We start from the raw sequence: 13,969 nt of genomic DNA, 5'->3' as shown, positions 1-13,969 counted from the left end.
GGCCTCGGCTGGGGACGGCTTCAGGCAGCCTGTCTGACTTTGCAAAGTTTCTCTCCTGTACGCTTTCTTCCACCGCCAAAGATATGCAGATTTGCTAATTAGTGTGAATTGTCTCTAAGTGACCATGTTATGTTTTTATTTAGGTGCTTGGCGTCTGGACGTGTTTTTTAAAGCGAGAACAGTACCGTACCAGTTGAACTGGTCTCTGACTTTCTAATTTGGGTGCACGCTCACGCCTCGTTTTTATAATCCATTTTAAAGATTTTCTTCTGGTCCTTCGGATACACTGATGGTTATTTATACTTTAAAATAAAGTTTTAGCTTCACTGAGTTGAATGAACCAACTTTCCCGAGTCTGAAACGGATCATCTGGCTGAAAAACGTCTGGACATTTTCCTTCTGCACCATCAAGTTTCACATATTTCATGAGAATTATCTACTTGGACATGAATTTCACAAAACTCAGATCCTTTCTGGTGATATCATATTCCAGGATTATGTCTGCTCAGCCACCATAAACACAGTTTGTTTTGGTAAATATCATATTAGTAGTTTCATTTACAATGATTTAAAACATTTTCCAGGATGTTTTCTAGAATTTCCTGAAGTCGGCCTCCAAGTGCAGCTTGTGTCTGATGGAGGCTGCTCTGCTTTCCTCCTGGTGACTGGAACCCAGTTGAGCTGATGGTTTACACCTGATCAGCAGCACTCAACCACATTTAACCTCATTTCTCCACAGATATGAAACCATACTTAAATTCCACCACATATATTTAAAACAGATTATTGTTCATGTCATGTAAAGATATTACCACTATAACCAGTGAGTGCTGGGAAGTGCACACATATTTAACCCGTTCTCACTGAGATTACAGCCCGGATCATATTCATAAAGAACAAACACTGGATTGGAGGATATAAATGAATGAATTGTCTGAATCAGTTGTTGTTGCCTCCCCTCAACCTCTCTTCGGCGTTCCAGCTCAGTGTCTGTCGGTTGGTTGGCAGTTGGAGTTGGATCTGTTCGCCTCCCGTTGAGCAGCTGGTCTGGCTGATGCTGGCCGGGTCCACTTCCCGACCCACAGCTGTGGACGGTTTCCACTTTTAATGACATGACTTGGCAGGAAAACTATCAGATGATTGAGGTTCTGACGTCTCAGGCGTCCTTCTGAGGTTGATTTGCATCATTTCTCTTTTTTTACTGTAATTTTGATTCTAGATCTGCTCCTTCACGCTGTCTGAAATGTAAAAAGGTACTGGAAAAATGAAAGACCGGTCAGCTTGCTTGTAATGCTGTGTCTTAACTAAAAGTTGCCCGGCAGACCAGCTGCATTTCAGCCAGTTCAGTTCTGCTCTTCCTTGAGATGGCACGGCCGATGCAGCTAAAATCACAGCAACAACAGAAATACAACTTTAAATATCACTTTAGTTTTATCATCTGTATTTTCAGAACAGCTGCTGCTAGCGGAGAAAAGAAAATTACGTTATTTCACTGTGACTCACCAAAAGTCCCCGATACCACCAGAAAAAGACGTTAGACCTTTTGATAGTCGTTTTGTCTTCCAACAGACTGACTGAAGGGTCTGAAACATCGCTGAATACAGCAGAGGTACCATGTGCATCAGTGTAATTCACGTACCGGGAAATTGTGCTCTGACAAAGGTTCCATGGTTAAAATGCCTTATTTTATTAACGTGTTAATGTTTCTGTAATTATTTAATTATATGAGGGTTCTGGATGCAGCAGCACTGGCATGAACTCATGCAATCGAATGGATCAATGTGCAGTATTTCCAGGTTGATGGAGTTGCAGTTGCTGTCTTTACTGCTTTTTGTCTGTTCTTGTGTCTGAATTGTTTAAATCAATCCTTAAAGTTGGAACTCAAACTCAGATGTAAAAATAGCAAATGAACTGAATCTGAATGGTTAGACAGCTTGGATTACAGTCGCAGCCATGTTGTATTTGCAGGTTAGATGGGGGTGGGGGTTGTGAGTAAGTTCCCTATTTTTAACCTCAGTTACAACCTTAGATTACAACAGCTGTCCCGTCATAAATAGCCATCCTATCACAGCATTCCCCCTTTCCGTCAGCTCCACTGCTCAGTCTCCAGCCTTTCACTCTGATCAGCCCTTCTGCAGGACCATTTTAACCAGGAAGTTGTGGAATTCCTTCAGTTACAGGTAGACAAACATGGAAAATGTGTGAAAAGTTTTGACCTCCAGACTTTAGCAGGACTATTTTTAGAAGTCCTTTACCGACTGAGGCAGCATGACAGTTTCCTCTTTTCTTTTCTAGCTTTTCGGCATACTTACCCCCTTTACGCTTGTCAAATGAAGGACCTTTAAAAGGTGTGGGAGCATTTTTTGGATATATAGAGGTGGACTGTGTGAAGTATTACCGTATAGTTCACAACTAACAGGTTTTACCTTTCAGGTTTGGCGGAATTAGCTGTTGGACGCTTTTTCCCAATAGTCTTTTGGTTTTTGTTGATTTTTTTAAAGAATTTGTGTGATCATTCTTCATGTTATTTATGTACAATTTTTTTTATCAGCTTCATATTCTCCTTCTGTTCTTGTCCCAGCTCATGACAAAGATATAGCCAAGATGGCGTTCTCGTCTCGGTTTTCTTTCTGGGAGCAAAAGGGAAGTTTCATCAGTTGATTTCTCTCTTTGCATGGTGTTTCAGTTTATTAACATTGAGGACAGCAGGTCCTCTCGGTGTTTGCATCCCACTAAAACAGCTTGCAGTGTGAATCGTGCTGCTTAGCTGCTCAGAGTTTTCACCGCTTCGTATACAGTTGACTGATCCTGAAGAATGTCTTGAATAAATTACTTCTAACTCCACAAGTTTCTGTGTGTCTGTCTGTCTTTTCATCTGTTCTGTTTTATTCTTTACACAAAACCTCCTGGAGGGATTTTCATATTTTTTGAGAATGGGTCTTAAATTAAGTGTTGACAGTGATCTGGATCCAGAATGTTGTGAAGGATTCCTTCTCATTGCAAGATAGAACCATATTCAGTATACATGCATATAACTCCACAATAGATGGTGAAAAAAATCCAGGACAAATTTCCAGCAGCTTTTAAAAGATATCAACGATAGATGTGGATTCCAGCAACATTCTGGATACTACCATCCAGAACAGGAACAACTTTTTATCACTGCAAGAGAACAAACATGCAACAAACAGCCCAATATAGCCAAGACACTGTGAATTTATTTTAAATTAATCTGGAATCTGATAGTTGATCAGATAAAAGTGAATGTCGGACTGGAACATTAGCTGGAAATCGCTGTGTAAGCTGCTTGCTCGACCTCTGACCTCAGTGTTTTTCTACTGACTCTAGGGATGTTGCATTAAGAAGCAACCCACAAAACCCGCATGGTGTGAGTCTGGAAAAGGTTGGCCCTGTGTGTGATCATCACTGTGTGGTGGTTTAGATCTGATTTTCTGTTTTTATATGATATTTATTATATAGATTAAAGAAGAGAACAAGCCAGGCAACAAAAGTGTAAGTAAATATTATCTTTCATCAAAGCTTTTAGTGAGATTAATGCTGGTTCTCGCTCTCAGAATCAACCTAAAAGGGACTGATTTATTTAAGTGTTCTTTGTTGAGATTATGATCAGAAATATGATTAAGTTTTCAAATAATTTATTCTGTGCTACATCTATCAGTATCTATTCTTAATCCATGCAACCTGCATGCAAGATCTGTCATTATTCTTTCTTTCTTTCCTCTCTGAGTAGCCAGAGAGTGATGTGTCATCAAGCCGAGCCAAGTCTGTACCAGCTCTAGACCCTGGCAGGGGGTTGTTCCGAGCCAAAAACCCTTCATCTGGTTCTCCTCCAGAGTCCGTAGGCCAGGTCAGGAGTCCATCCCCACCACAAGTCAGGATTCCTGTTAAAGGCTCACTTCAAAGTCCTGAGCCACCAAGAAAGATAGTTCAACCACCACAGAGTTTAGCTCCAGTTATTACCTGTGAACGCAATGGAACAGTTGGGAAAAACACGGTCAATGGTCATGTCAACGCTTCAGGAACCATTACCAAGCCAACAAACTCTAATGATGACAAGAGTTTGGCACAAAAGAAAGTTGTGAAGGTGGTTCGTCGTGTTGTCAGGAAGGTTTTGCCTGCAGAAGAAAATGACGTTGGTGTGCCAACACAGAAATCAACCAAAGCTGCAGAGACAGCCGAGCTTCCTCCTGAGCCCCTCAGAGCTTCTACCGGCCCAGCAACAGTATCTAAGGCTCAAACTATGTCTGGGTTCTCCTTTAAACATGATATTATCAAGACTGAAGACAAAGACGAAATTCCAGGAGGGTTGACGAACCTGTTTAGAGGGAGAACAAGAGAACAACAACCATTGATAACAAGGAAGGACCGACCCAAAAAGGCTGAGCTGGAGCAGCAAAAAGAAGAGATGAAGGAGGAGACGAAAGTGAACAAACCCACTCAGCAGTTGGGAGAACATAAACCCAGTTCTGATTCAGGTGTCAAAGAAATCCCATCTCCTGTGCTCAGTGAAAACCATCCAGTTATGTTGTCTGGAGGTTTATCTCAAAACTCTTCAAAACTCACTCATTCCAGACCTCTGTCTTTCCCATCGCCTTTGGGTTTTATTCCATCTCCCAAATCCAGACTGTTGACATCACCCTCAGTATCTGCACCCAAACAAACTGCTGCCATTAATCTCCCCCTCAATGGCCCACCGGCCCCAAAGTCTCCCGTTCCATCTCCTCAATCACATCCAGAACCTAAGCCTTCCGGTCTTCCAGCTTCTCTCCCGCCCAGTCTCATTTCACCGCCTCTGTCATCAGGAGTCATTCCCATCCACCAACCTGCTGCTGGTCAACAACAGGTACAGTGGTCATACTCTGCATGCTTGCAGACCACCAGTGTGTGAAGGGCGCAGCCATTTCAAATGCACGCAAGAGTGATTATAAATCAGAGGTTGTATTTCAGCTTTGTTTGGACAGCACATTCACTACAACTCCAGTGCAACTAAACAGCTATACAATAAAAAAAATAGTGAACCACAACATCAAGAAAACAATGGAAAGAAGAATACAATGTTACAGTTTGAGCAGAATACATTGGAAATCTGCCATTGGCTTCATTCATAATCATCCTGTTAATACCACTTCTTTTGGACTAAGGCCAGACTTACACTTGCATGGCGTCTGTATAAGGACGGTTATGGCATCACCAACTTATACTCTGCATAGGTTTGTGGAGGTTTTACGTGCACCTGACTTGATTTGCACCCCTGCTTGCACCATGGTTGGTTATCCAGAAGTACTCTCTTCTGACTGGTCAGTTTGTGATAACGTGTTTCTGGATTTCTGGAGCTTCTTGTTACTTTTGCACAAAAAAAAAAAAAAAAAAAACGCAGAAGAGAAACCGCAATACTATGCTGGCACCTGCACATTTCAGCATCTTAGCATCTGGAACGTCTGTGTATGGCAGGGTAGGGCTGTCTACGCCGACGCTGCATGAGTATAAATGCAGCTTTAGATGTTTTTCTTTTTCCTTTTCCTTTTTTTTTCCACCCACAGAAGATGGTTTACATGTTTTTATTCTCTAAATACCACTCTATGTACAAAAAGATTTGGTTTTATAGACATTTATACCATGGTCTGGATAAATACTGGCCAATAACGCCGTGTTTTTACAGCAAAAAGGACTCAGGTCATCCATGTCTTCTGTTCTGCACACCATGTTTATTTTCTTCTGCTGCGTTCACTCTCCTGAACACTTCGGACATTGTAGGCTGCCGCTTTACTGACGTCACATCCTCCATTTTTCTGATTGCTTTACTCCATGCTTGTTGGTCCCGCCCTAGGAATCCGTTGATGCAAGTGAGTCCCCTGACCCTACACTGGTACAGCGAGAGAGTCTGGCTTGCCAGGCTAGTGTTGTAAGTGTCCATTACTTGTTGTAGGACACCTAAAAAAAAAGGTTCCATTGAGATAACCTGATTATCCTAAATTACTGCGCTAGTTCAAACTCCAGTTGATAACCATGGCAACAGAGACTCGAACATATGTACGACTGTGGGTCGACTGTCAGATGGCTGGAGACGCACCAGATCGTGCTGTGAAAGCAGCTAGCAGGTTTTTTTATTCTATAGTCATTTAGCAGACGCTTTTATCCAAAGCGACTTACATCAGAGTGAGAACAACACAAGCTGGAAATCAAACAGTAGAGGACATGGTAGGAAGGTGCTAGTGGACTGTCCAGTTGGACGCAGGTCCTTCCATGAAGTGCTACAGGTGTTTACTCCCTTCCCATCCCATAATATCACCTATGTTATAATACAAAGAATTAATACCATAAAGTTTGTTGCAAAGAACTGGGCTAAATTCTCCAACTTTCCAACAAATACAGCTAAACTAAGTGTTGAAGTTCTCCTTGAAGAGCTGAGTCTTCAGCTGGGTCTGAAAGTAGACAGGGACTCTGCAGAGCGGACAGAGTTTGGGAGATCATTCCACCATCGTGGAACAACAGAGGACAAGAGTCTGGCTGGTGATTTAGTCCCACGTTGTGGTGGTAACATGAGGCGTCTTCCACTGGTGGAACGTAGCTGTGGAGAGGGAGTGTAGGTCTGGATTAGGGAGTGAAGGTAGACGGGAGCCGTTTCAGTTCTTGCTTTTTAAGCCAGAGTCTGAACCAACAGCTGGGTCGTGTGTTCTGTCAGGTACGGTCTGATTCTCTTGATGTTGTAGAGAGCACATCAGCAGGTACGGGCAACCGAGGCAACATGGAACTTAAAGGTCAGCTGGTCATCCACCATGACACCCAGATTCCAGGCAACAGACTTAGGAAGTGTGATAGAGTGGAGCTTCAGACGTATCTGTGGAGGTAAGGAAGGATTGGCTGGACAGACAATGAGGTCTGTCTTGGACAGATTGAGCTGAAGGTGGCGATCCTTCATCCATGCCGAGATATCAGCAAGGCAAGCTGATATTCTCATTGAGACGGTTGTCTTATCCGGAATAAAGGAGAGGAAAAGCTGAGTGTCATCAGCATAACAGTGACAGGAGAACCCGGAGATCAGATCCAGAGATGCCGAGCTCAGAGAGTGTGGAGAGGAGAATCTGATGGTTCACTGTGTCAAAAGCAGCAGACAGGTCCAGCAGGACCAGGACTGAGGACTGACCAGTGGATCTGGTCCAGCAGGACCAGGATTGAGGACTGACCAGTGGATGTGGCAAGCCGGAGGGAATCGGTAACAGACAGGAGAGCAGTTCCAGTGGAATGGTTTTGCCTAAAGCCAGACTGATGTGGATCTAACAGGTTTTCATCATGGAGGAACTGGGAGACTTGGCTGAAAACAGAACGCTCCAGTAGTTTAGATAAGAACGGCACCAGTGGGACCAGCCGGTAGTTTCCAACCTGGACTGGGTTGAGTGTGGGTTTCTTCAGCAGCAGGGTGACCCGAGCTTGCTGGTGGGAAAGACCCCGGATTCAAGAGAGGAGTTGATAATATGAGTTACTGCAGTTTTGATCGTAGGAGAAATGCTCTGCAGGATGTCGGTAGGGACCGGATCAAGTGCACAGGTAGTGGGTTTAGAGTTCTGTAGAAGCTTTAGGACTTCATTCTCATTCAGAGTGCGGAAGGAGCTAAATGAAGCACCACTAGCTGGATGTGGTGGACTGAGCTGGTCAGGCTCAGAGAACTGATTCCTGATGGTAGCAACCTTTCCGGTTAAAAAGGATACAAACATTTCTACGGTCAGCATGGCGGGAGGCTGAGCAGGAGGTGGAGAGAGAAGAGAGTTGAATGCCATGAACAGCTGTCGTGTGTAAGGAGCATTGTGGATCTGGTTCTGATAGAAGTCTATCTTGGCAGCCTTTAGGCTGGATGTGAAGAGTGAGAGCTGAAGTCGGTACTCTGACAAGTCAGTGAGTTTATTGGATTTGCTCCACTTTCTTCCTGCTGCCCTGAGACCTGCTCTGTGACGTCTTAGAACCTCAGTGAGCCATGGACTGGGTGGGTTCTGTCTGGCTGGTTTAGACAGCAGAAGACAGAGTTTGTCCAGAGAGGAGGCCAGAGAGTGTTTCTGGAGCCTCATTAGCAGACAGGAAGGAGGAGTCTGAATGAGAGGGCAGGGTAGGGTTAACTCATCTGCTGGTTCAACTGCTGTGAGGAATAACAGCAACTGAAATGTTGCAAGCGAGCCATTTCACTGTAGGCTAACTAACTGTACTAAGTAACAAATAAGCCGTTTCTGCTTTTTTTATACAGCAGTAACAGTAAATGATGCAACTCAAACAGGAGGATGAAGTAGCTGTTGGACGACAGCTCTAACATAAACTCTGCCTCAGTTCCATCTAGTAAACTTTACACCCATGTAGTCTCATTTTTTCCCAGTTATTATTACTTTTTCTTTTCTTGGCTATTTTTCCCCCCTCCAGCGGGACAGAGTATGGAGGGTCAAATGCATAAGGCTTACAAGTTTGTTCCCTTTCGGCTACCATGTTCAAAGATGGCGACGCAACATGGAACACTTCTGTTGGGTGCGCTGCCACCCAAACTTACCAGTACTCTAAGCAATGAGAACGCTTTCATTTTGATGTGGTTGTGATTAGACTTTAATAAAATATGTATTTATTAAAGCAATATATTGATTGATTCATTCATTATCATTATTCATTAACTACTTGATCCAATGAAGGGAAGCTGGAGCCTATCCCAGCAGTCTTTGGGCAAACGACAGGGTACACCCTGGACAGCTCGCCGGTCCATCACAGAGTAAAGCAGAGGAAGCAACCATTCTTTGCAAATGCCTCTGTGTCATTATTGTTTGGACTTGTCTCAGCCAGCAGACAACACTGATAAAACATGTGAGAATATTTTTTCTCACCAGGGGCCTCATTTATAAAACATTTGATGGGATACAAAAGTGTACATACGGCCAAAAGCTTTAAATGGAAAAAAAGAATCCAGATTTATAAAACCATGTGCAAGCAGTTTTTCCCTTTATGAATCACACTCGCACCTCAACATTTCCAGCTTGTGTTCTGTCCTCTACACACCCACATTCGATGCAAAGCATGAATAGCAATGTGTATTTAAATGAGCAGCTGATCAACAATATTTCATTGTTTACAATGGCAAACACAGGGAAAAGAGGAAAGAAACACAATTTCACAGAGGTACACATTGATGTCAGTGATGGAGGTGGAGAGTTGAAAAACCATTTATTTTAATAGGCTTAGTGGCGACAAATAAAAGTGTTGTGACTAGCCGGCTTCTGGAGGATCATGGCTGATAAATCTTCTGCAAAATCAGTTAAATAATCGATGAATTGAAAGAAGTTTGAAATTTATTGAATAATTTGTGTGACGTCATGTCTGACATTTCAAACATAATAAATCAAGCTGGGCATCATAGCAGCAGAAAGATGGTCTGGTTACTGTGCTGTTTTTTCCTCATTAAAATGAAGAAAAATGATGAGTAATTGGAACTGTTGGAACTTATTTTTCCTCCTACTTAATAATATTAGAAAATGTAAAATGATGATAAATGCAAAAGATTGTGGACTCTTCATTTCCCACCATTGATTATTACTATTACCTGCCCATTGCCTGGTCAAGCAGGGGCAAATTTGCTCCATCATATTTTCTTCTCTTTTTTTTTCAGTACTTGAAGTCTTGTCGATTCATCATCTTTTCCCATTGGTACTTTTACAAATTGGTACTTTTACTTACAAAGCTCTTCAGGGACACTCTGACACACACGGCAATCTGCCTGCTATGAGGCTGGGATCATCTCCGGATGCCACCTTGGTGGAAATTGGCCTTATCTCATATGTTGTTTCTGACACTTGTAGTGTCTTACTTGTTGTGTTACTTGTAGTAAACTCCAATGTTGGAGCTTTCTTTTAAATGACCCTTATAGTTGTGTGGTTATTTATTTTGGATATGTCATCTCAAACAGGGAGCATCTTGATGAAGAGGTTAAAGCAAGAATTTATATATAATTTTGTTCTCTGTTATTACATGTGTCGCCATTTTTCCTGTGTTCATTTAAAAAAATGAGCATTTATTATTCATTAAACCTATTATTCTCAAAGGTTTAATGGATTTATTATGAATTAATAAATAGTTGAATGAACCAGTCTTTATTGACATGTCGAGTTATGGAGACAATATTTCATTTCCTCTGTGAGTTTGTCTGACATGCTGATCATAACTAAAAGTGTTGCTTTGACTTCTTCACGCTGCCAAAAATTTCCAGGGATCAGTGGACGAGGATTTGTTTTCCCTCCTCCAGGCAACTCGTGTTGCAGCTGTGCAGTCCCAGGTGTGATCTGCCTGAATGTGAATCACATGATCACCTTCCCATGTGCTGTGCTTTGTTTCGTTGGCATGGTTTTTTTTGGTTTTTGTTTTTTTTAAGAATTGGCATTAAAACCACCTTTGTTGTAAATGTCCTATTTGCTTCATCCTGCCTCGTTTTACTTTGTTTTTGTGTAGTGACTTAGACCATTTCCTGATGTTTATTTTTCTTTTTGTTGAGGTTGCACCTCCCCCTTATACACTTGTTATACTCCTTATGTTAAAGTGTGTTTGATCTTGAATTTTTCACCTCACATTTTTCCTGCAGAGCTCAGTGAACCACTTTGCTTTAGAACATCTCAACATGTGTTGTGAAAAAACTAAAAGCACTGCTTATTTCAGAACAGTTCAGAATGACCACACAGTGGTGAAAAATATTATTATTTTTTTTCCTGATTTGTATTAATTTTATTTTAATTTTTGTTATTTTAGGTGAAGACAGAGGAGCAGATTACAGCAGAGCAGGTCTGGTATGGATCAGAGAAAGTCTGGCTCGTTCACAAAGATGGCTTCTCTTTGGGTGAGCTTCCATGTTTGGTTTTTTTGTTTTGTTTTTTAACATTTTTGTAAATTTAGTCAAAGGTTTTAGCGAAGGTTTTGCACACATCTTCATCCTTGATTTAATAGCTCACAGGTATCCAGGTCTGGTCCTCAAGGGCCAGAATACTGCATGTTTTCCATGCATCCCTGTTTCAACATACCATACTCAAATTAATCAGTCATTGTGCAGAACTTCACAGGCTGTTGGGTTCACTAATGTGAGCCAGGTGTGTCTGAACCTGCAGGACAGCGGCCTCTTAAAAACGATGCCTGTAGTAAATCTTATTGAATTATGTCTCATAAGTTGAGTTACCCTGTGTGACCTTCTGTCATATCACACCAGCCAGTCTGATATCTGATGCTGCATTTAGAGATGATTTAGCATACACTCAGAGTAAGGAAAACCTGTTAACTCTGATCCTCAATGCTGGGATGAGCTTTTGCTATTAAAAGCGCCAATATGCTCTCTACAACATCAAGAGAATCAGACGTACCTGACAGAACACACGACTCAGCTTTTGGTTCAGGCCTGGTCATTTCACGCATCGATTACTGCAGTTCCCTACTGGCAGGTCTGTCTGCATGCTCTGTTAAACCTCTGCAGATCATCCAGAACGCACATCTGGTCTTCAACCAACCCAAATGAGCTCATGTTACTCCGCTGCTAATCACACTTCACTGGTTTCCAGTCACAGCTTCGCTGAAGCTTTGCTTCTGGCTTATAAAACAATAACTAAAACGGCTGCTGTCTACCTTCCCTCCCTAATCCAGAGCTCCAGTAAAAGACGCCTCGTGTTCCCTGCAGTACTTGGGACTAAATCACTAGCCACAATGGTGGAACAACATCCCAAACTCTGTCCGCTCTGCTGAGTCCTTGTCTGCTTTTAGGAGCAAGCTGAAGACTCAGCTCTTCAAACAGCCTTTCTGAACTTAGTTTAGCTATATTTGGCAGAAAAGTTGGATAACTTAGCCAAGTTCTTTGCAACAAATATTGTGGTATTCTTTCTTTGTATTTTAGCATTGGGAATGTTGTAGGGTGGGAAGAAAAGAAAAATAAAGCGTGTAGCTCTACATGTCCACACCTGCATCCAACTGGACTGCAGTAGTCCACCAGCACCTTCATATGACGTCTTCTACTGTTTGATGTCGTTGTTCTAACTTTCATGTAAGTTTCTTTGGATAAAAGCAGCTGCTAAACAAGACTATAGAATGAAATAAAATAAAACAAAATAGAATAGAATATTTACAGTTTGAATGAGAGAACTGTTGGATATAGTTGTTTTAGCTGTTGTCTCTGTGTCCTCAGCGTTATCATGAGTATTCTGGAAGCATATCTACCAGTAAAGATAAACATGTTGACAAGGAATTACTAAGAAGGTTAATTATTAATGTCTGTTTTCTCTTCCAGCCTCTGTGGTGAAGACAGATCTTTCCTTGCTACCAGAGGGAAAGGTAAAGATCAAACTGGAGCATGATGGGACAGTACTGGATGTGGATGAAGATGACATAGAAAAGGTAAAAAGAGTTGGTATTTAGCGATGTTTTGTTGTATTCTTTAAAATTGCATGATGATGACTAAATGCCACAAACATCATTATGTTTGAAAAGCTGAACTATCTGCCACAAAAGATGGATTTTATTTTTTTTCCTCTTACCTGTATAATGTAGTGTTCAGTCAGTGTGTGATGTTGCACTGTAAGACCAGCCTGAGTTGTCAAACAACAAATTAATGTTTAATTTCACTGTCAGCTTAGATAAACAGCATCGTTTAACCAAAGCTGTGCATGTACCTTTAAGGGAACAAGCTGTTAATTATCTTGTAGGAGGTGATAATATTCAATGTATTTCTTCCTTTCTCTTCAACCTCTTGTGTCATGATGTCATGACCTTGTTTTTTTTTGTTATCCTAAACCCATAAAATAAAGTTTGACAAGAAAGATTTAATCCATTTGGAGTAAATAACTCTCCATCTGCTGTAGAGTCCCACTTTCAAATTCTCAAAGGGAATCAAAATAAACCAGCGCCATGCAGAAGCTGCACTGATCTGTTGTTGTGGTTCAGACATGATCTTTTATAGAAGATGATGATAGTAAAGGATTGTGACAAATAATTCATTGTAGTCTTAAATTAATTGATTCAATTAATAGATAGTCAGATAGTCAGAGGGTCAGATAGTCAGAGGGTCAGATAGTCAGAGGGTCAGAGGGTCAGATGGTCAGAGGGTCAGAGGGTCAGATGGTCAGAGGGTCAGAGGGTCAGAGGGTCAGAGGGTCAGATGGTCAGAGGGTCAGAGAGTCAGATGGTCAGAGGGTCAGATGGTCAGAGGGTCAGATAGTCAGAGGGTCAGAGGGTCAGATGGTCAGAGGGTCAGATGGTCAGAGGGTCAGATAGTCAGAGGGTCAGAGGGTCAGATGGTCAGAGGGTCAGAGGGTCAGATGGTCAGAGGGTCAGAGGGTCAGATAGTCAGAGGGTCAGAGGGTCAGATGGTCAGAGGGTCAGAGGGTCAGAGGGTCAGAGGGTCAGATAGTCAGAGGGTCAGAGGGTCAGATGGTCAGAGGGTCAGATGGTCAGAGGGTCAGATAGTCAGAGGGTCAGAGGGTCAGATGGTCAGAGGGTCAGATGGTCAGAGGGTCAGATAGTCAGAGGGTCAGAGGGTCAGATGGTCAGAGGGTCAGAGGGTCAGATGGTCAGAGGGTCAGAGGGTCAGATGGTCAGAGGGTCAGAGGGTCAGATAGTCAGATAGTCAGAGGGTCAGAGGGTCAGATGGTCAGAGGGTCAGATGGTCAGATAGTCAGAGGGTCAGAGGGTCAGATGGTCAGAGGGTCAGAGGGTCAGATAGTCAGAGGGTCAGATGGTCAGAGGGTCAGATAGTCAGAGGGTCAGATAGTCAGAGGGTCAGAGGATCAGATAGTCAGAGGGTCAGAGGGTCAGATAGTCAGAGGGTCAGATAGTCAGAGGGTCAGATAGTCAGAGGGTCAGAGGGTCAGATAGTCAGAGGGTCAGAGGGTCAGATAGTCAGAGGGTCAGATAGTCAGAGGGTCAGAGGGTCAGATGGTCAGAGGGTCAGATGGTCAGATAG

At 42.5% G+C, this 13,969-nt stretch overlaps 1 protein-coding gene across 5 annotated transcripts in view; it reads left to right on the top strand.

The window, feature by feature from the left end:
* myo18ab (myosin XVIIIA b) overlaps positions 1–13,969 on the top strand; it is a 103,597-nt gene that overhangs the window by 20,567 nt on the left and 69,061 nt on the right. For 3 of the 5 annotated variants that reach the window (XM_079246676.1, XM_079246674.1, XM_079246672.1), the window contains exons 1-6: positions 2,069–2,180; positions 2,582–2,643; positions 3,481–3,513; positions 3,752–4,864; positions 10,783–10,870; positions 12,299–12,405. In XM_079246676.1, the coding sequence (XP_079102802.1) occupies positions 2,605–2,643; positions 3,481–3,513; positions 3,752–4,864; positions 10,783–10,870; positions 12,299–12,405 (1,380 nt within the window). In that variant the 5' untranslated portion in view covers positions 2,069–2,180; positions 2,582–2,604. Of the gene's footprint in view, positions 1–2,068; positions 2,181–2,333; positions 2,349–2,581; positions 2,644–3,480; positions 3,514–3,751; positions 4,865–10,782; positions 10,871–12,298; positions 12,406–13,969 lie in introns of those variants that run through there. The other 2 variants (XM_079246673.1, XM_079246675.1) reach the window with 2 other exon arrangements.

The sequence above is a fragment of the Telmatherina bonti genome, assembly GCF_933228915.1.
Source record: "Telmatherina bonti genome assembly, chromosome: 9".
In the NCBI taxonomy this organism is placed as follows: Eukaryota; Metazoa; Chordata; class Actinopteri; order Atheriniformes; family Telmatherinidae; genus Telmatherina; species Telmatherina bonti.
The sequence above is the reverse complement of the archived record's forward strand: the minus strand, read 5'-3'. Positions and strand labels throughout refer to the sequence as shown.